Raw genomic sequence first — 21,117 nt, 5'->3', positions numbered from 1 at the left:
TAAACTGTGTGTGACCATATATTTTTTATGCCCCCTTCAAAGAAGAGTGGCATTTTGCATTGCACCTGTTGGTCAGTAGGTAGACCACATCTTGTCCGCTCAATATCTTGAGAACCATTCACTTCACCTTCATGATATTTCATATAGAGGTTGATTATGAGTATTACAGGACCCCTATCGAGTTTCAGGTCCAGAGGTCACCGGGTGCAGCACTCCGCACAATTGATGTTCACCCAGCATCTTAATAGTGATGATATTTCATACAGGGGTTGGTAGTAGATGACCCTCATCGATTTTCAGGTCAATAAATCAAACATCACTAGGTGAAATGTAGTACTCTATACAATCTGTCCTCCCAAAATCTTGATGACCTTTTGTCCAGTTGTTAGGATATTTTATACGTGGTTGGTTATGAATAGTAGATGACCCCTAATGTTTTTTGATTCCGAAAGTCAGCAGGTGCAATGCAGTACAAGAAACAATTGGTTTTTTCCAATATCTTGAAAAGCCTTTTCTTGATCGTGATGATATTTCATATGTAACAGGAAGGGAGGAAATGCAATGGACCAGACCGGGATTCGAACCCAGATTCTCTGAATCTCTTCTTCTCTGAATTACATAGTGTACCCTTCTAGCTGACATTAAATGCATGGAGTACATCGCTTGGTGATCTCACAAGAGGTTTCTGTTATACCAGTGACCAACCCATGCATGTGTAGCAGTCAGCCAGGCTTCATTGCCGGTGGCCAGATGGCAGAGCACCTGACTGGGGGATATTCCACCTATAAAAATCCACCATAATTCGACGAAATAAAAAAGCAACACACTGACAGCTAACCCGTGCCCCTAATGCCCCCGGTGCTTTCTTGCTTTGACTGTTTCGAAATTTTACGAGTAGAGATGACACAGTTGAGGGGGAGGGGATATGTTTTACAAACATTTCTTGTTTAAATAATGTAGCAAATGTACATGTATATATGCATTTATGAGATAACATAAAGATATATCCATAGACAAACATTCTCTAACAAGAAAACTTGAGACTTCTCTTCGATGAATTTTTCCGAGTACTAATTAGGGGGAAGGATGGGGGGTGGGGTGGGGGGGGTTGTTGTTAATGATCCCCCTTTCATAAGTGAGGATGGATGTACGAATCTCTTATCCCTCTTTCTCTTTTAAACGCAAGATAATTATACTACTTGAAAAAAATCCTTATATCGCCAATACAGAACCAACATAAAATACAGAATTTCTTCTTATCAGCGACTATATGTTGAATACCAGGGAAAACCCCCACCTGTATACCACAAATACGCATGCAGGCCACTTGATATACCCGTTGTTTGTGTGGATACGGGTATTAAAAATTTCCAGGAATTTTTACCTTTGTTAAATTCACGGAAAAAAAGAGTGACATTTAAAATGAATGTTGAAGGGAATTTCGTAGTTTCACTTCTGAAATCAAGTTGGAACAAATTATGCACTGTGATTTAAAGAGACCATTGTTTTTTATTCTTTGTATCTTACGTGATTCACAACTCCTTTATCCAGAGAATTTACGTGAGTACGATATTCTTTTTAAAAAAAATTAATTTTCAATTTATCGTTGATATAACCATGGTGTCATTTAATGCAATCTTATTCGATCAAACCACAATGAAGATGGTATATGAGGTACATTACAGAATTTCCATGTATTCACGTCTGTTAAGGAGACCAGACTAATTCGTAAATCTTAAGAATAAACATGCACAAGTTTTTAACATTACTTGTTGACATAATTTCATAAAATTGCATTATATTTGGTCTCGTACAATATTTTCATTCATTTTCGCGACATGCCTAAGTCGTTAAAAATTCCATCGCCAAAACGGGCTTAGCCCCTGTGATTCTGATGTGATAATGCCATTTGCTGGTATCTACCGTCCATCTTAATATATGACAAGTTGACATCACGATCTAACAATTCAATATAATTGTCTGACAAGTCAATATAATCGTTTAACAAGACACATTATGTCGACCTATCAGATCTTTATGTGGGCTTGTCAAATCATTATCAGCGTGTATTCATTATTCTCATAAACCAAGAACTACATGGTATAGAGATAATTTTACAATAATTTATACAAACGTTTTGTTTCGTTCATGGCAAGGCGCGCATATGATACAATATATGAAAACTAGATATGCAATGCATAAGTGTCATTCGGGAGGACAAACTTTTGTATTAGTAACTCGTACTTATAAATCCTTTACTTTGTGTGAAGTAGACTGTCAGACAATTACAAGCATGTTGTTAAAGGGACTGATTCACGATTTCCCCCAAAAATTTCTATTGCACTTTAAATGATCAAAATCTACTGTCTAATGTGTTTAAAAGATTTCACATAAAAATTAAGGTTATACATTATCACAGAAGCTCATTTTAGAAAGTTAGTTATTTGTTTTGTAAATAAACATTGCGGTATGTTATTGTTTACGATATTTTCAAAACAAATGGATAACAATCTAAGTTTATTATAGTTTTCACAATTCAAACATTTTTGGGGTAAAATGTGTCATCTAAAACTTAAAATTTGAGACTATGCAATATTAAGATGCTTTACATTACAAAATCAAAATTTCACTTGTTTGTTTGTATACACAAAGTATTTGTTTACAAAACACAGATTTAAGGCTAAAATATTGCTTTTATTCTTGCATTCAAAAGGTCGAAATTTGGCTGTCAACATTAAATGAGTTATATTTTTATTGTTTAACGTCAAAAATGCAAAATATTTTTATCAAAAATCTTGAACCAGTCCCTTTAAGTGGACGGCGCATTTTAAACGTGAAAATATTTTTACAGTCACTTTTCTTCTTTTTTTTAACATTTTATCATTCGACAAGCGGACAAAATTATTTGAAAAGTCGACATAATTATCTGACAAGACGGCCATAGGCCACCTAGCTCACTTGACTCTGAGTCACCTTAGCCCATGTTTAAAGATTTTCCATATATATTCGCATGTAAAACTTTGATCCCTATTGTGGCCCCAACTTACCTCCGGGGGCCATGATGTTTACAAACTTGAATTTGCACTATATCAGGAAGCTTTCATGTAAATTTGAACTTGTCTGAACCAGTTGTTCTTGAGAAGATTTTTGAATGACCCCACCATATTTTTGCATCTTTGTGATTATCTTTCCTTTGAAGGGGACATGACCCTTGATATGAACAAACGTGAACTCCCTTCACACAAAGATGATTTGCACCAAGCTTGATTTAAATTGGCCGCTGGTTTTGAAGAAGAAGATTTTTAAAATTTGTCAGTGTATCTTCGCTATTATCTCCCCTTGGAGAGTGGTGTCCCCCCCCCCCCCCCCCCCGCATTTGAACAAACATTGATCCCCTTTATCCAAGGATGATTGGTGCCAAGTTTGGTTGAAATTGGCCTAGTGGTTCTGAAGAAGATGAAAATGTAAAATGTTTACAACTATGACAGACAACGGAAAGTTTTGATCAGGAAAGCTAACTTGAGTGTTCGGCTCAGGAGAGCTACTAATATATGTGTATGTGGATTACTATCGTCTCTGATGGATCATTGTTCATGCAAGTTTGCATATAAAAACTGTCATGATATTGTATTTGACATTGATTACATCTTAATTACTATAGTACAAAAAAAGTTTACAAATCCAGATAGAATTTTCAGTGTGTGCAAACACAATTTTATGTGTTAAGGTCCAACAAATTTCATTTACCTTCTATTTTACCCGTCCCTCGTCTATTTCCATCTGTCCCTTATCTTTTTCAACATATCCCTCATCTACTTCTCTTTGCCTCTCGTCTATTTCTATCAGTCCTCTGATCTTTTTCAACATATCCCTCATCTACTTCTCTTTGCCTCTCGTCTATTTCTATCAGTCCTCTGATCTTTTTCAACATATCCCTCATCTACTTCTCTTTGCCTCTCGTCTATTTCTATCAGTCCTCTGATCTTTTTCAACATATCCCTCATCTACTTCTCTTTGTCTCTCGTCTATTTCTATCAGTCCTCTGATCTTTTTCAACATATCCCTCATCTACTTCTCTTTGTCTCTCGTCTATTTCTATCAGTCCTCTGATCTTTTTCAACATATCCCTCATCTACTTCTCTTTGCCTCTCGTCTATTTCTATCAGTCCCTTATCTTTTTCAACATATCCCTCATCTACTTCTCTTTGCCTCTCGTCTATTTCTATCAGTCCTCTGATCTTTTTCAACATATCCCTCATCTACTTCTCTTTGCCTCTCGTCTATTTCTATCAGTCCTCTGATCTTTTTCAACATATCCCTCATCTACTTCTCTTTGTCTCTCGTCTATTTCTATCAGTCCTCTGATCTTTTTCAACATATCCCTCATCTACTTCTCTTTGTCTCTCGTCTATTTCTATCAGTCCTCTGATCTTTTTCAACATATCCCTCATCTACTTCTCTTTGCCTCTCGTCTATTTCTATCAGTCCCTTATCTTTTTCAACATATCCCTCATCTACTTCTCTTTGCCTCTCGTCTATTTCTATCAGTCCTCTGATCTGATTTGATCGAACTTGATCAAATTATTAGATGAGCTCGTTATTTTCACCTCTCATAAGCTTAACGTCATCATATATCCCTACAAAAAACTATACATCCCTATAAAGGTCCCCATTTTAGGATTAAAATAAATTACGAATGACTCATTGTCAGAAACCCACAGTCGGTCGCATTTTATTATACAAGGAACCAAAACTTCACAACGTTTTTCTGTCTTTTTGTTTGTATATATGTCTCCTTTTTGCACAACTTTGACCTTGATGAAAACTTTTCAACTAAACAAGATATAGACGTCATACAAGGTCTATTCTATGACGAACAAACAAGGAAACGGACTGAAGATAACATATCCCCACGACTTTCGATCTCTGTTGGCTTTTAAAAAAGATGTCCCTTATGTGAACAAACTTGCACATTATATTTCTTTTAGCAAAGAAAAACTCCATGTCAAATGTGACTGAAGTTAGTTGTGTAGTTCGAAAACGTAAAACAATGTTATCAGGAAGAAAGAGGAAAATTTACTGTAACCAATGGTTCAAATAAGAAAAATTAACGATATGCATGTATATACCTAAATTAAACTGACAAACTCACCAAGCATTTGATTTTAAATTTCTGTTAACTTTATAACTTGTAGTGTATATGGATGATTATGGAAGGTGTCAGGACCCGACATTTTTTGAAGTTGTTGATGATGTGTATGTTATCTCTGCCAAAGGAAGTGGTCAGATGTTCTCCACAAAAAGGTGCTCACTTCGCTTCAGAACAAAAGCAAATCAACACCTTTGCGTAGAGTTTAAACATTTCCAGATTGATGACTGTTCTGTACATTTCAATCTATTCCAAGAAAAATGGCCTGTAAATCTTCATATGGAACCAGATGACGTCTACTTGTATGTAAGTACCCACTACAGAATGTAGGGAATAAAAAGGGGTCATGGAAATGGGGTTGTGGAGGACACTCTCAATTTGGAAGGGTCCAGAGGGCATATATTGCAGGAAGTTTGTTTATCTGGCTTAGATGTGTATATTAATTTGCTTTCTTTGTTTAAATAAAGGAAATTTCGTGACCTAATGAGACACAGCGAAAGCTCCAGAATTTTAGTATGTTTGACATGTTTGGTTTTTTTTTTATTTTCGTCTATCACGGTACTTTTGGGGTCTATATACTCCATGCTCCCCCAGGCATGTGGACCCAATGAATACGGTAGTACCAAAAGCATGTGGACCCAATGAAAACGGTATTACCAAAAATATGTGGATCCAATGAAAACGATAATACCAAAAGCATATGGACCCAATGAAAACGGTAATACCAAAAGCATATGGACCCAATGAAAACGGTAGTACCAAAAGCATGTGAATCCAAGGAAAATCATAGTACCAAAATCCGTGGATCTAATGAAAATCGTAGTACCAAAATCATGTGCGCACTTAAAGCAAATGGACCCAATGAAAACCGTGGTACTAAAAGAATGTGGATCCAATGAAAATCTAACTACTAAAAGAATGTAAATCCAATGAAAACCGTAGTACCAAAAGCACGTAGACCCAATCAAAATCATAGCACTTACAGCATGTGTCTCCAATGAAAAACGTAGCACTTACAGCATGTGAACCCAATGAAAACCGTAGTACTGTAAGCATGTGAACCCAATGAAAACCGTAGTACCAAAAGCATGTGGATCCAATCAAAATCATAGGACTTACAGCATGTGTATCCAATGAAAATCGTAGTACGGTAAGCATGTTGATCTAACCATAGTACTTTAAGTGTGTAGATTCAGCAGTGAAAACCGTAGCATTATACTTGTTTGGAACTAATGGAAACCATAGTCCTATAAGTGTTTGGATCCAATGAAAACCGTAGTACCATAAGTGTGTTTCGAACCAACGAAAACTGTATTCATTTAAACATGTGGAACCAATGAAAACGATAGTGCTATAAGTGTTTGGATCAAATGAAAACCATAGGTTCCAATGAAAAACGTTGTACTATATATCTTTGGATCCAATGGCAATTGTAGTACCATAAGCGTTTGATTTAAAACAAATCACAGTTCTGTAAGTGTGTGTGGATCCAATGAAAGTTGTAGTGGTTAAAGTGCGTGGATCCAATTGTACTATAAGCATGTAGACCCAATGATAATGATGCCACTAAGCGACGATAAATTTCTATTCAGACTAAGTTGTATTGCAGTCATTTTTCGTTGATTAAAAAATGTGGCTATGGTAGGTGCATGCATACAACGTTAAATACATTCTGCTGTATCCGGTGCGAACTACCCCAGATAACTTGTCAATTAGAATGAGTAAGTTTAACAGTAATGTTTATTATATAATTGTAATACATGCACAGTGTATATGTTATGAGTCTATCTCTGTGTTTGTTTTAGCCCACTTTAACCTGTATTATCTCTGATTGATAAAATACTGATTTTCCTGAACGGAACCACTTCTCTCCCTTCAGTTGACGCTAACATCCTAATGATTTTCTCTAAACCTTGATTTTGTGAAGATGTGTAAGATGACGTTTTGTTCACAGATTGACCCAGTGAGACAAAGTATAAGAAACAAAAAAGACCAATTTTATGTTTTGCATGCAACAGTTGAACCTCAAATTATACTAATACATGCATACGATTCGATATCAGTCCATACCGAATCCCCGGGAGGGTTAAAAAAGAAGTTTTTATTCGCCCGTCGAAGATGGGACGTATTATGGTATGGCGTCGTACGTCCGTCTGTCTGTCTGTCCCGACCTTTTGGGCAGAATACAGACCAAACCGTAAGCTCCAGAATTTCACAACTTGGTACATTTGATCATCATGATAAGAGGAAGATGCCTATGGTTTTTCTAGATCAGAGGTCAAAGATCAAGGTCGTAGAATCACTTAGTAGGAAAACCTAGTAAGAAAACATTGTGGGCAGGATACAAACCGAACCGTAAGCTCCAGAATATAGCAGCTTGGTACATTTGATCACCGTGATGAGAGAAAGATGCCAATCGTTTTTTAAGGCTAGAGATCAAAGGTCAAGGTCGTAGTATCACTTAGTAAGAAAACATTATAGGCAGGATACAAAGCGAACTGTAAGCTCCAAGATATTGCAAGTTGGTACATTTGATCACTATAATGAGAAGATGCCTGATATTTTCAAGGTTAGAGGTCAAGGTCGCAGTATCATTTAGTAGCAAAACCTTGTAGGCGGTATATAGACCGAACTGTTGGGGCTAGGACCATCAAACTTGGTACACATACTCTTTATGCCAAGTGAAGGATGCCCATTGTTTCTCAAGGTCAAGGTTGTAGTAGCAGGACACAGACGGAATTGTTGGGGCTATGACCATTAAACATTGTACACATCTTATTCCAAGTGAAAATATTACATAGAGAGTACATGATTTGTCTGTTTTTACTATGCAAAGAAAGTATGTCACACCCTGATGATTGCTGATACTACTTGAAACCAAGTTCTACAATTCATGGTGTATATTGGCTTTTCTGGGCTTATTGAATCTCAAGAATGCATGTAGTTTGTTGAAATATGTGTAATCTGTTGAAACATGTGCTATTTGTTGAAATGCCTGTAATTTGTTGAAATGCCTGTAATTTGTTGAAATGCGTACAATTTGTTGAAATGTGCGTAATTTGTTGAAATGTGCGTAATTTGTTGAAATGTGTGCAATTTGTTGAAATGCGTGCAATTTGTTGAAATGCGTGTAATTTGTTGAAATGTGTGCAATTTGTTGAAATGCATGTAATTTGTTGAAATGCATGTAATTTGCAATACCGTCCTGTAGCGTACAGTATCCAATTTCATTAGAATCTTCAATCCAGCGGAAATGATATTGTGGTTGTAGAAAGAGTCCTTTTTAAGAATAAGTTCAGAATTAATAAATCATTTTCGAAATTATAAATCAGTGTAGGGCAAACATAAAGATATTAACGTTTAAGATTAGTCAGATGAGCAGTGTTACCTTGGACCTCTTGTTTTCTATAGCGAGGGTACAGTTGTGGAGATGCTCCAGAAACTGTGTGTAGTACAGCCACGAACTTGACCCTTCAACTTTACAAAAGAATCATCCACGTACAAGAATACAGCTTTTCTGTTGAACTTTCATCAAAATCAGATCACGGTGAGTCAGCTATTCTATACTAGATCATACGATGCTATTCCACATCATACTATACAATATCATAGTATAGAAAACTAGATCATATTATACAATACTATACTGCATTATATTATATCATATTACACTAGATCTAAATATACTATATTGTAGTAGATGTATACTGTACTTTATTTATTGTATTATATCATACTGTACTATACAAAACCATACTATACTATACTAACCGATTCTATGCTAGAATATTCTACTATACTACTATGCTAGACTATATTATGCTAGACTATACTATTGTATTATGCTATATTATACCATGGTAGACTATACTATGCTAAAACATACTACTGTACTATAAAGTGGTCACGATGGTTCAGTGGATGGAACTTTCACTTTGTGACCGGAAGGTCGTGGGTTAAAGCCCTGCTTCTTCTTAGTTCACGTCACAGACGTAAAGATAGGCAGTGATTGTTTTTTAGTTCACGTCACAGATGTAAAGATAGGCAGTGACTGCTTAGTTCACGTCACAGACGTAAAGATAGGTAGTCCACGTCACAGACGTAAAGATAGGTAGTGATTGTTTTTTAGTCCACGTCACAGACGTAAAGATAGGTAGTCCACGTCACAGACGTAAAGATAGGTAGTCCACGTCACAGACGTAAAGATAGGCAGTGATTGTTTTTTAGTTCACGTCACAGACGTAAAGATAAGTAGTGACTGATTCTTCTTAGTCCACGTCACAGACGTAAAGATAGGCAGTGATTGTTTTTTAGTTCACGTCACAGACGTAAAGATAGGCAGTGACTGCTTCTTCTTAGTTCACGTCACAGACGTAAAGATAGGTAGTGATTGTTTCTTAGTCCACGTCACAGACGTAAAGATAGGTAGTCCACGTCACAGACGTAAAGATAGGTAGTGATTGTTTCTTAGTCCACGTCGCAGACGTAAAGATAGGCAGTGACTGCTTCTTCTTAGTCCACGTCACAGACGTAAAGATAGGTAGTGATTGTTTCTTAGTCCACGTCACAGACGTAAAAATAGGTACATGTTGTGACTGCTTCTTCGCCAAACGCTCTGGATTCAGAGTGAAAGTCGTAAGTCTGGAATAAATCCTTAAAAATTGAGGTCCCATTATCATACTATTACCTACACTATACCATTAACTATACTATACTGAACATTATTATACTATAGCATTAACTATACTATACAGAACATTATTACACTATACCATTAACTATACTATACAGAACATTATTATACTATATCATTAACTATTCTATACTGAACATTATTACACTATATCATTAACTATACTATACTGAACATTATTACACTATACCATTAACTATTATATACTAAACATTATTGTACTATATCATTAACTATACTATACTGAACATTATTATACTATATCATTAACTATTCTATACAGAACATTATTATACTATATCATTAACTCTTCTATACTAAACATTATTATACAATAACATTAACTATTCTATACTGAACATTATTACACTATATCATTAACTATACTATACAGAATATTATTATACTATATCATTAACTATGCTATACAGAACATTATTACACTATATCATTAACTATTCTATACAGAACATTATTATACTATATCATTAACTATGCTATACATAACATTATTACACTATATCATTAACTATACTATACAGAACATTATTGTATTATATCATTAACTATACTATACAGAACATTATTATACTATATCATTAACTATAACTGTAATATACTGGACATTATTATACTATATCATTAACTATATTATAACATTAACTATACTATACTATATCATGATGTTTACTGCTACAACATTGAAGTTTATACACTGTATGTGTATATGGTGCACTAATTCTAATACTATAAGGCTTCTTTATTTTCATACATTTATTTTCAGATGAGCGCTGGGTTATAGTGGGAGTGATATCAGGGCTTCTGCTTACTGTGATACTTGTCATCGTTGTCTGTCGCTGCCGCAAGAAAAACAGGCAAATTTGCGAGGTATTCCGAAGGAGACAGAATGAAGACCATTTACATGATACCAGTCTTTTTTCATATCGTCAGCATACTGTTCTGAAAACACGGGAACAATTGATAATTGGGACTATTCGAGTTTCCGAGATATAATTGCATGTAAATAGTTTTCTCCTTATCGCTAATAATGTAATTCGTATCTTTATATAATAAATGTATATATGTGAATTCCTGGAAGTAACGATAAGGGCCTCCGTGGCCGAGTGGTTAGCGTATCTCGCTCAAAATCACACGGCTTTTCACCTCTGTCGGCGCGTGTTTGAATCCCGCTCGCACCGGGAAGTGAGAAAGTTTCCCAGTTTACTTTCGGAAGGTCGGTGATCTCTTCCCAGGTACATTGTATCTGGGTTCTCTCTTCCACCAATAAAAACTGGGCGCCACCAGATAACTGAAAAATTGTTGAGTGTGGTGGAAAACATCAACCATTCAATCAATGGAAGTAACAATCAACGATAGAGAGTCAATTTTCCTGCAGGCATGTTTACGAAACTTTCTTAAGAATCGTCCCAAGAATGTTCCTAAGAAATATGTTAGGATCTTTTAAAGGATGATCCTAAGATAAACTTAGTTATGCAAATGAAATTTGACTTAGGATTATCCTAAATCAAGACAGTCGACTCGAATGTGTTTTTTAAATGATCTTGTTCTAGAAAGAATAATAACATCAAAAAACAAGTTTTTCAACTCTGAATAAAAACTCTTAACATTATGAAAAACATAGAAATATATTATTCAATAAATTGAGATGCTTTTTAAAAGTTTATACCAAAAGAGAACTTAGTGAATCTGAGAAATTCTAAATCTTGATGTTGTTTAGTCCTTTAGGGATTTAAAATTTCTGAACCATGAACAACGCGCAGATTTGTCCATGAATTTTACCACCATTCATTCACTAAAGTTTGCCCTATCCGTGTATAAGCACACAGTTTTTTCAAAGTGTGGGGAGAAGAAGGCTCTTTATATAGCCAGTCTCCCGGGGGAAGTCTCACTATATAGCCAGTATTCCGGGGGAAGTCTCACTATATAGCCAGTATCCGGGGGAAGTCTCACTATATAGCCAGTATTCCGGGGAAAGTCTCACTATATAGCCAGTCTTCCGGGGAAAGTCTCACTATATAGTCAGTATTCCGGGGGAAGTCTCATTATATAGTCAGTATCCCGGGGAAGTCTCACTATATAGCCAGTATTCCGGGGGAAGTCTCATTATATAGCCAGTATCCGGGGAAAGTCTCACTATATAGCCAGTCTTCCGGGGAAAGTCTCACTATATAGCCAGTCTTCCGGGGAAAGTCTCACTATATAGTCAGTATTCCGGGGGAAGTCTCATTATATAGTCAGTATCCGGGGGAAGTCTCACTATATAGTCAGTATTCCGGGGAACGTCTCACTATATAGCGAGTCTTCCGGGGGAAGTCTCACTATATAGCCAGTCTTCCGGGGAAAGTCTCACTGTATAGCCAGTATTCCGGGGGAAGTCTCATTATATAGCCAGTATTCCGGGGAAAGTCTCACTATATAGCCAGTATCCGGGGAAAGTCTCACTATATAGCCAGTATCCGGGGAAAGTCTCACTATATAGCCAGTCTTCCGGGGAAAGTCTCACTATATAGCCAGTCTTCCGGGGAAAGTCTCACTATATAGTCAGTATTCCGGGGGAAGTCTCATTATATAGTCAGTATCCGGGGGAAGTCTCACTATATAGTCAGTATTCCGGGGAACGTCTCACTATATAGCGAGTCTTCCGGGGGAAGTCTCACTATATAGCCAGTCTTCCGGGGAAAGTCTCACTGTATAGCCAGTATTCCGGGGAAAGTCTCACTATATAGCCAGTATCCGGGGAAAGTCTCACTATATATCCAGTATTCCGGGGAATGTCTCACTATATAGCCAGTATTCCGGGGAAAGTCTCACTATGGCGGAAGTCTCACTATATATCACCGGGTGCAAACATGCATGATGTGTTAGGCAATTGTGCAAAATTCATGCATGTTTTGGCCAATTCATGCGAATCAATAGGCGTAACAATGTGTGTATTTTTCACTTCAATAAGACACTGAGTCACGTCTTTTAATATTCTTGAAAGACTTGGTCTTGAAATATTATTGTCATCAAGATAATCTAAACTAAAAGGTTATCAAAATTCCTAAACACTCTTCCACGTCTGATGCGACGATTTCATCGAAGAACTAGTAACATGGGCGCTGTCATTTTCAAATTAGGATACCTCATGCCGTAGCTGTCCTAAGATTGAGACAATTCTTAGGAATACATGTATTTTAAAGTTGAGATACGTTCGAAAAACGCACTTAGGATTATTTAATTTTTCCAAAGTACATCTAAAAACATTTCTTAGTCCCAAGATAGCTTCATGAACTATGCCTGAGGTTGATAAGTTGTATACTACTCAGCACGTGCATTAATTATTTGTACATCTGTTAACGTGTTAATATTTCTCTATACTCTGTCTATGCAAAGTTTATGATAATAAATTGATTGAATTTAGATGTTTGAACTATAGAACGACTAGACTCGCAATGTCATCAAATGTTTGAACTAATGTCAACCACAAGGCAGATTGATTCCAGGTGTATATCTTATCTTATGAAGCATTGAGTATTCTGTTGTACAGGTGTCCTGGGGTCATTCCGAACCCTACTTCATAATTATTGAAATATATTAAAAACAATTGAAGTTCTGACCCACAAACATTCCTGCTTCACATATTAAGATGCCCTGAGTATTCTGATGGTCAAATCCCCCGAGGTCATCAAAATCCCTATTTGGGCCCCAGGGTGAAAATAAAAATTCTGAAACCTCACTGCACATAGATCTACAGGACACCACAATTACTGCGTAAAATGTAAGAGGAGTTCTGGGAACCAGGTGTTTGTAGAAAAACGTTTTTCAATCCCCATATGGGCCGCAGGGTGAAGATAAAAAATCTGAAACCTTACTGCTCATCTACAAGACACCGTCCATTACTTACCAAATGATGATTTAGCCACTGAGTAATATGTAAGAGAAGTTCTGGGAACCAGCTTGTGTAGAAAAAACGTTATGATTCGAACCCCCCCCCCCTAATCCCCCCCCCCCCCCCCCGGCTGAAAATGAAAATTCCAAAAACTTATTGCACATCTACAGGACATCACCTATCATATCTCAAAAGATTAATTGGTTACTACTTAGAATAAAAGGAGTTTGAGGATGAAAGTGTGACAGACGAACGGACCAGGAGAGAGAGAGAGAGAGAGAGAGAGAGAGAGAGAGAGAGAGAGAGTCTAACTCAAGTACAGAAGTACAGACATATATCATAATTGTGTATATTCATAATATAGGTCTGTACTTTAGTCAGACTAAAAAACAACAACTAACAACATTTCTTTTGGCTGCACTCCCCCTCCACCTTTTGAAAAACGATGATACATGCCTGCAACTAGCAGAGTACAGCCACACAACAAAACGTACTGAAAGATTACTTTTATAAACCTGAAAAATCTCTTACGTTCCAAGACACAAACCGAAATCGAAACTAATGCATTCAATCAGATGAAACGCTGATAATAAGTGAACCGAAAACGAAACTCCTGATATTCTAAAATGGTGCATCGTAAACTATATCAAATAGTTTACAGTAGAGAAACCTCTCTAAGCCACGGTTTATAAGTCACGTTTGTAAAATAAGTGTATCATATAATTGAAATACTGATATTTTTCATAAACAAAGAATATAATTATGGTATAAAAAGCTATTTTTCATAACCCATGACAAGTTGAGGGACTTTGACCATAAACCAAATGACTATCTAAAAATACGACCACGTCACTGAAAATACCATTATTCGACTCAAGAGACCCTTCGTATAGGACAAGCTGTGTCTGAAACTGTAAGTTCAATCTTTTTTCTGTCTTCAAAATCAACAACAATTGTTAGATATGATTGTAATCAACTTAAGGCATAATTAAATTTACGGGATCGAAAGGAAGTGCGTTTTGTATCTTAAGTGATTATTTCAAGATGAATACTCATGTTACGAGGAAGCAGTAGTATATCAAAATAGAAAATAACAATAAATACTATATCATAATATCAAATTGAATAGAATTCATTCCTCTTCTTCCTTTGTTGAAAATCAAATATGAAACTAGATCTCAATGAGTAAACAAATAGTACTACTTTTAAATTTTTTATAGGCATTACCACAGTGTGCAGTGAAAGAAATTAACAATACAAATTATTCATACTTTTCAGCTGACAATGTAAAACTTGGAAAAAATCATTCTGAGAAATTTAATACATTGCTTTGAATTTGATTTTAGTTTTTTCTTGAAGGAAATATCATTTTGATGTTTGTTTTTAAAAAAAATCTTTCGAATTAATTCGTAATGTTTTCATATTTCAGGGTGAGATGTCTGTTCAGCAATACGGTGACATTGCGATTTCATCGGAAAATGTGACAGAATACAGGTATTATGTAGACACTAGATTCAGAAATATCATTTATTTAGTAATGAGTGAATGAATGATTCCTGTGGAGTTGTTGCACAAACTTTGACCCTGAGGATTTTTGATTACACAGGTAGTAGTGAAAATAATATACTAAAGAACACAGATAATTCAGTAGATAGTCCGTGTTTGCCCAACTCTCTATTTTGTATTGTTTATAGGAGTTACGAGATTTATCACTGTTCGTTATCTTCACCTTTTATAGTCAAACTAGTTTCTCAAAGTGCAGATTCAAGTTTGTTAAAATTATGACCCCGGGGGTAGGATAGGGCCAGAATAGGGGATCAAAGTTTTACATACAAATATATATGGAAAATCTTTAAAACCTTCTTCTTAAGAACCACTTTGCCAGAAAGGTTTACATTTACATGAAAGCTTCCTGACATATTGCAGATTCTAGTTTGTTAACATCATGTCCATCGGGAGAAGGATGGAACCACAGTAGGGGATCAAAGTTTTACATACTATATATAGATTGTATTGATTGATTGTATATTGTTTAACGTCCCTCTCGAGAATCTTTCACTCATATGGAGACGTCACCACTGCCGATGAAGGGATGCAAAATTTAGGCCTATGCTCGACGTTTATGGCCATTGAGCAGGAAGGGATCTTTATCGTGCCACACCGGACCTCGGTTTTTGCGATTTTATTTGTATAAAATTAAATATCATATACGTAATACTTTTGTCATATAAAGTATCTTTTGTCATTCTTCCTCGGTGGCCCAGTGTTTAGAACTTCTGAATTCTTTGCGAAAAGTCTTAGGTTTGAATGCCATCTACGCCTGAGGATTTCAATTTAAAATTCATTAATACATTTTGTTAAAACTTAAAAGCTCCGAAGGGACAGAGCATACAAAAATTTATCTCGAGAGATCATAACTATGTAGTTGTCCAAAACTCCCCATTCCTTATACATAACGGAACGTCTAAACAACAGAATCAGGCCACAGGTGGATGTTTTACAAATATTGCCGGCTTTTTTTTGTTTAGGACTTTAAGAGCCGGTGATCAGCTTGCAGTTGCAGGAGAGACGAGTGGTATTAAGTATTACCATCACGGTATCTTCATCAGCCACGAGGAAGGAATCATTGATTTCGGTGGAGAAAACAAAGCAGATGCACAGGTGAGGCAAGTCGATTTGCTCCAATTCACCGGTTATGGGAAAAGACGATTGGTAAGGATTACGTACCCAGGTGACCAGTGCCTGCCTCCCGCTGTTGTGGTAGAAAACGCCAAGAAACTCCTGGCTAATCCAAGTAAATGGGGACCATACGATGCCATAAAAAATAACTGCGAGCACTTCGCAATGAAATGCAAAACAGGCATCGCCGTCTCACTTCAAGTTGTTGAAAAACTAAGAGAATGCATTTTGAATCCTCTCCGAATAATCAAATATGCCGTTGCTTCAAGCGTTGTAGGTAGATCTAGCATGTCGGGATCTTCATGATGTATCTCAAGAAGATTATGACAATTGAAAGTATTCTAGTGTTTGCTCATTTTCTCTGTAATCTTTAATTCCATTAAAAATGTACACATATATATATTTCGAATCTATGTAAGACGGTATGCAAGAATTGAATCCAACTTGCAGGACCTAAAATACTTGCTCAATAAAACAACCACGATCTCTTTTACAATTTGTGGTAATAATGGGCCAGGGCGGGAAAAATTAGGGAGCCTGGCATCAAAAGCCCTAAATGGCATCCATTGCAAACAACACACGGACGTTAGAACCAAATGTTCAGAATTTCGTAACATGATTAAATATTAGATATACTGTCTTAGTTCATCAGTCTTTTCACGATCTTTCGAATATATATTCATATATGTACAACAGAGGGTATTAGATTCATCTGTCTAGTGTAGCAGTTGACACGGTATTTATCAGTCTAGTGTAACAGTGGACACGGTGTTCATCTGTCTAGTGTAACAGTAGACACGGTATTCATCTGTCTAGTGTAACAGTGGACACGGTGTTCATCTGTCTAGTGTAATAGTGGACACGGTGTTCATCTGTCTAGTGTAACAGTGGACACGGTGTTCATCTGTCTAGTGTAACAGTAGACACGGTATTCATCTGTCTAGTGTAACAGTGAACACGGTATTCATCTGTCTAGTGTAACAGTAGACACGGTATTCATCTGTCTAGTGTAACAGTGAACACGGTATTCATCTGTCTAGTGTAACAGTGGACACGGTATTTATCAGTCTAGTGTAACAGTTGACACGGAGTTCATCTGTCTAGTGTAACAGTGGACACGGTATTTATCAGTCTAGTGTAACAGTAGACACGGTATTCATCTGTCTAGTGTAACAGTGAACACGGTATTCATCTGTCTAGTGTAACAGTGAACACGGTGTTCATCTGTCTAGTGTAACAGTAGACACGGTATTCATCTGTCTAGTGTAACAGTGAACACGGTATTCATCTGTCTAGTGTAACAGTGGACACGGTATTTATCAGTCTAGTGTAACAGTGGACACGGAGTTCATCTGTCTAGTGTAACAGTGTACACGGTGTTCATCTGTCTAGTGTAACAGTGGACACGGTGTTCATCTGTCTAGTGTAACAGTAGACACGGTATTCATCTGTCTAGTGTAACAGTGGACACGGTGTTCATCTGTCTAGTGTAATAGTGGACACGGTGTTCATCTGTCTAGTGTAACAGTGGACACGGTGTTCATCTGTCTAGTGTAACAGTAGACACGGTATTCATCTGTCTAGTGTAACAGTGAACACGGTATTCATCTGTCTAGTGTAACAGTGGACACGGTATTTATCAGTCTAGTGTAACAGTTGACACGGAGTTCATCTGTCTAGTGTAACAGTGTACACGGTGTTCATCTGTCTAGTGTAATAGTGGACACGGTGTTCATCTGTCTAGTGTAACAGTGGACACGGTGTTCATCTGTCTAGTGTAACAGTAGACACGGTATTCATCTGTCTAGTGTAACAGTGGACACGGTGTTCATCTGTCTAGTGTAATAGTGGACACGGTATTCATCTGTCTAGTGTAACAGTGGACACGGTGTTCATCTGTCTAGTGTAACAGTGAACACGGTATTCATCTGTCTAGTGTAACAGTGTACACGGTGTTCATCTGTCTAGTGTAATAGTGGACACGGTGTTCATCTGTCTAGTGTAATAGTGGACACGGTGTTCATCTGTCTAGTGTAACAATGAACATGGTGTTCATCTGTCTAGTGTAACAATGGACACGGTGTTCATCTGTCTGGTGTAATAGTGATCACGTTGTACATCTGTCCGGTATAACAGTGGACACTATGTTCGTCTGTCTAGTGTAACAGTGGACACGGTGTTCATCTGTCTAGTGTAATAGTGAGCACGGTGATCATCTGTCTAGTGTAATAATGGACACAGTGTACATCTGTCTAGTGTAATAGTGGACACGGTATTCATCTGTCTAGTGTAACAGTGGACACGGTATTTATCAGTCTAGTGTAACAGTTGACACGGAGTTCATCTGTCTAGTGTAACAGTGGACACGGTGTACATCTGTCTAGTGTAACAATGGACACGGTGTTCTTCTGTCTAGTGTAACAGTGGACATGGTGTTCTTCTGTCTAGTGTAACAGTGGATACGGTGTACATCTGTCTAGTGTAACAGTGAGCACGGTGTTCATCTGTCTAGTGTAACATTGGACACGGTGTTCATCTGTCTAGTGTAACAATGGACACGGTGTTCATCTGTCTAGTGTAATAGTGGACACGGTGTTCTTCTGTCTAGTGTAACATTGGACACGGTGTTCTTCTGTCTAGTGTAACAGTGAGCATGGTGTTCATCTGTCTAGTGTAACAGTGGACACGGTGTTCATCTGTCTAGTGTAACAGTGGATATGGTGTTCATCTGTCTAATGTAATAGTGGACACGGTATTCATCTATCTAGTACAACAGAGGACATGGTGTTCATCTGTCTAGTGTAGCAGAGGACATGGTGTTCATCTGTCTAGTGTAACAGAGGACATGGTGTTCATCTGTCTAGTGTAACAGTGGACACGGTGTTCTTCTGTCTAGTGTAACAGTGGACACGGTGTTCTTCTGTCTAGTGTAACAGTGAGCATGGTGTTCTTCTGTCTAGTGTAACAGTGGACATGGTGTTCATCTGTCTAGGGTAATAGTGGGTATAGTAATAATGGATGAGAAAATTGGTTGATTGTAAATTCATTTTAACAAATACATGTTGTAAAGTTGAGTGACAAAGTAAGAAATGAAACAAGTTTATTATATATGACTAGAAAATCAGGGAAATGAAAATTTTGTTAAGCAAATTAAATGTACATACAAAGGACCTGGTGAGTTTGGGGCCAAATTCGGCCCTGTGTTCAAATTAAAATATATGCGGGGGTATAATAGAAAATATATTTGATGTTTGTTAACCCTAACCCCCACCCCATCCCATAAATTAGGATTTTGAAAAACATGTTGACTTTTTGTTTCACTTTTACAAGTCTTATTTTTTAGACAATTGTGAAGTCAATCTCTCCGGCTCCCCGCTCCCCTTTTAAAAACGATTCTGCGTGTCTGTACTAAAAAAAGCTAATATACTAATATTCACGAAAGAGTAACACGTTACGTATCCTGGGGGTGAATAGAAAACTATAACAAGACAAATGCTCCAGATATATAGGCCTATCGTATGACGGCATAAGCACTGTAATGTTCAATGCTATTTCTATCCTAAGAATAAAAAGTAGATAAGAATGGCATTCAAATAGCTACTTTAAATTAAAAAGATAAAAAAAATTATGTTAGCTATCAAACCGAATATCTTTCTATTTGGGTTCGTTTCCATTATGCTCTAGCGAATGAGGTAGTAAGTAAGTTGACAAAATGATCTATCAACCCATTGTGACGTCACTTTTGAGAAGTAAAGTTAATTTACCGAAATGCATGTATAAATAGGCTTCGTGCTCTGCCTCACATTTAGTTATATATAATAATGGTAAATAGTAGTACTTTAAAGGGATTGCTGTTACGGGGGCGCCACTTTATGAGGCAGGGGGTTTGGGGACCGCCTTGAGGCCCCCAGTGGGTCCAGGGCGAAGCCCTGGTGGGGGCCCAGGGGGCGAAGCCACCAGAAGCTCCTGGATTTTACAGATTTTATAGGGCTTAAGATATGTCTCCTATTTAAGTCATTTTTACTATTTTCTATCATTCTTAATAAGGTGAAATTAGTAAAGTGACGCAAATTTTAAGGGTTTTTGAAAAAAAAAATTAAGTTCTCCCAATGAAGTAATTCAAGAAAGCAAAAAGATTTTGTCATTCATTTCTCCGGGAGTGGAAGAAATTATTGCTTCTTTTATCGTTTAGTACATTTGTCTAAACAAGAGACCACGATTTTTTGAAAGTTTTAGGGGGGGGGGGGGGGGGGGGGGGGGGGCGCAGGCTGCGGCTCTCTTAAATCCGCCACTGAAATGAGAGTTGTTATAGCGTACGTTAACATAGTTAAACGACAACTTAACAGGAATGCTATCAATTTGTATTTCTAAATTCAGATTTGGATTAATGTCAGTGGTGGATCCAGGAATTTCATAACGGGGGGGGAGGGGGGGGGGGCAGTAGAAGGCTGGGGTTGCCTTGAAGCTTTGCACTGATGGGGGTGCAGGGGGCAAAGCCCCCGTAAGCTAACGAAATTGTGCCAATAAGAGAGTGGGTTCTTTTTCATTTAGATAATGAACATAAGACCAACGGTCTGGTACAATAAATTTATTACCAGACTGTTAACAGGCACTGTCCCTTGGTGCTCCCTGTAATCAGGTCAACATATTGTGGTTGTTTTTGTTTTTTGTTTTTTTCCCCCCATGTAATGCTATTATTCTCTT

At 37.1% G+C, this 21,117-nt stretch overlaps 2 protein-coding genes across 2 annotated transcripts in view; both read left to right on the top strand.

The window, feature by feature from the left end:
• Positions 1 to 1,288: 1,288 nt before the first annotated feature.
• On the top strand, positions 1,289 to 10,926 carry LOC125656945 (uncharacterized). Its single transcript, XM_056143258.1, has 4 exons — positions 1,289 to 1,560; positions 5,196 to 5,455; positions 8,561 to 8,696; positions 10,627 to 10,926. The coding sequence occupies exons 1-4, from the start codon at positions 1,479 to 1,481 to the stop codon at positions 10,854 to 10,856; spliced, it is 708 nt and encodes a 235-aa protein (XP_055999233.1). The 5' UTR covers positions 1,289 to 1,478; the 3' UTR covers positions 10,857 to 10,926.
• A 3,591-nt stretch (positions 10,927 to 14,517) lies between these two features.
• Positions 14,518 to 21,117, top strand: part of LOC125656182 (uncharacterized) — a 374,718-nt gene continuing 368,118 nt past the window's right edge. Inside the window, exons 1-2 of the mRNA XM_056143252.1 lie at positions 14,518 to 14,647; positions 15,164 to 15,228. The gene's annotated coding sequence lies outside the window, so the exon portion shown is untranslated. The remainder of the gene's footprint in view (positions 14,648 to 15,163; positions 15,229 to 21,117) is intronic.

The sequence above is a fragment of the Ostrea edulis genome, chromosome 7 (assembly GCF_947568905.1).
Source record: "Ostrea edulis chromosome 7, xbOstEdul1.1, whole genome shotgun sequence".
NCBI classification, from domain to species: Eukaryota; Metazoa; Mollusca; class Bivalvia; order Ostreida; family Ostreidae; genus Ostrea; species Ostrea edulis.
This window is presented reverse-complemented; position numbering and strand designations above follow the sequence as displayed.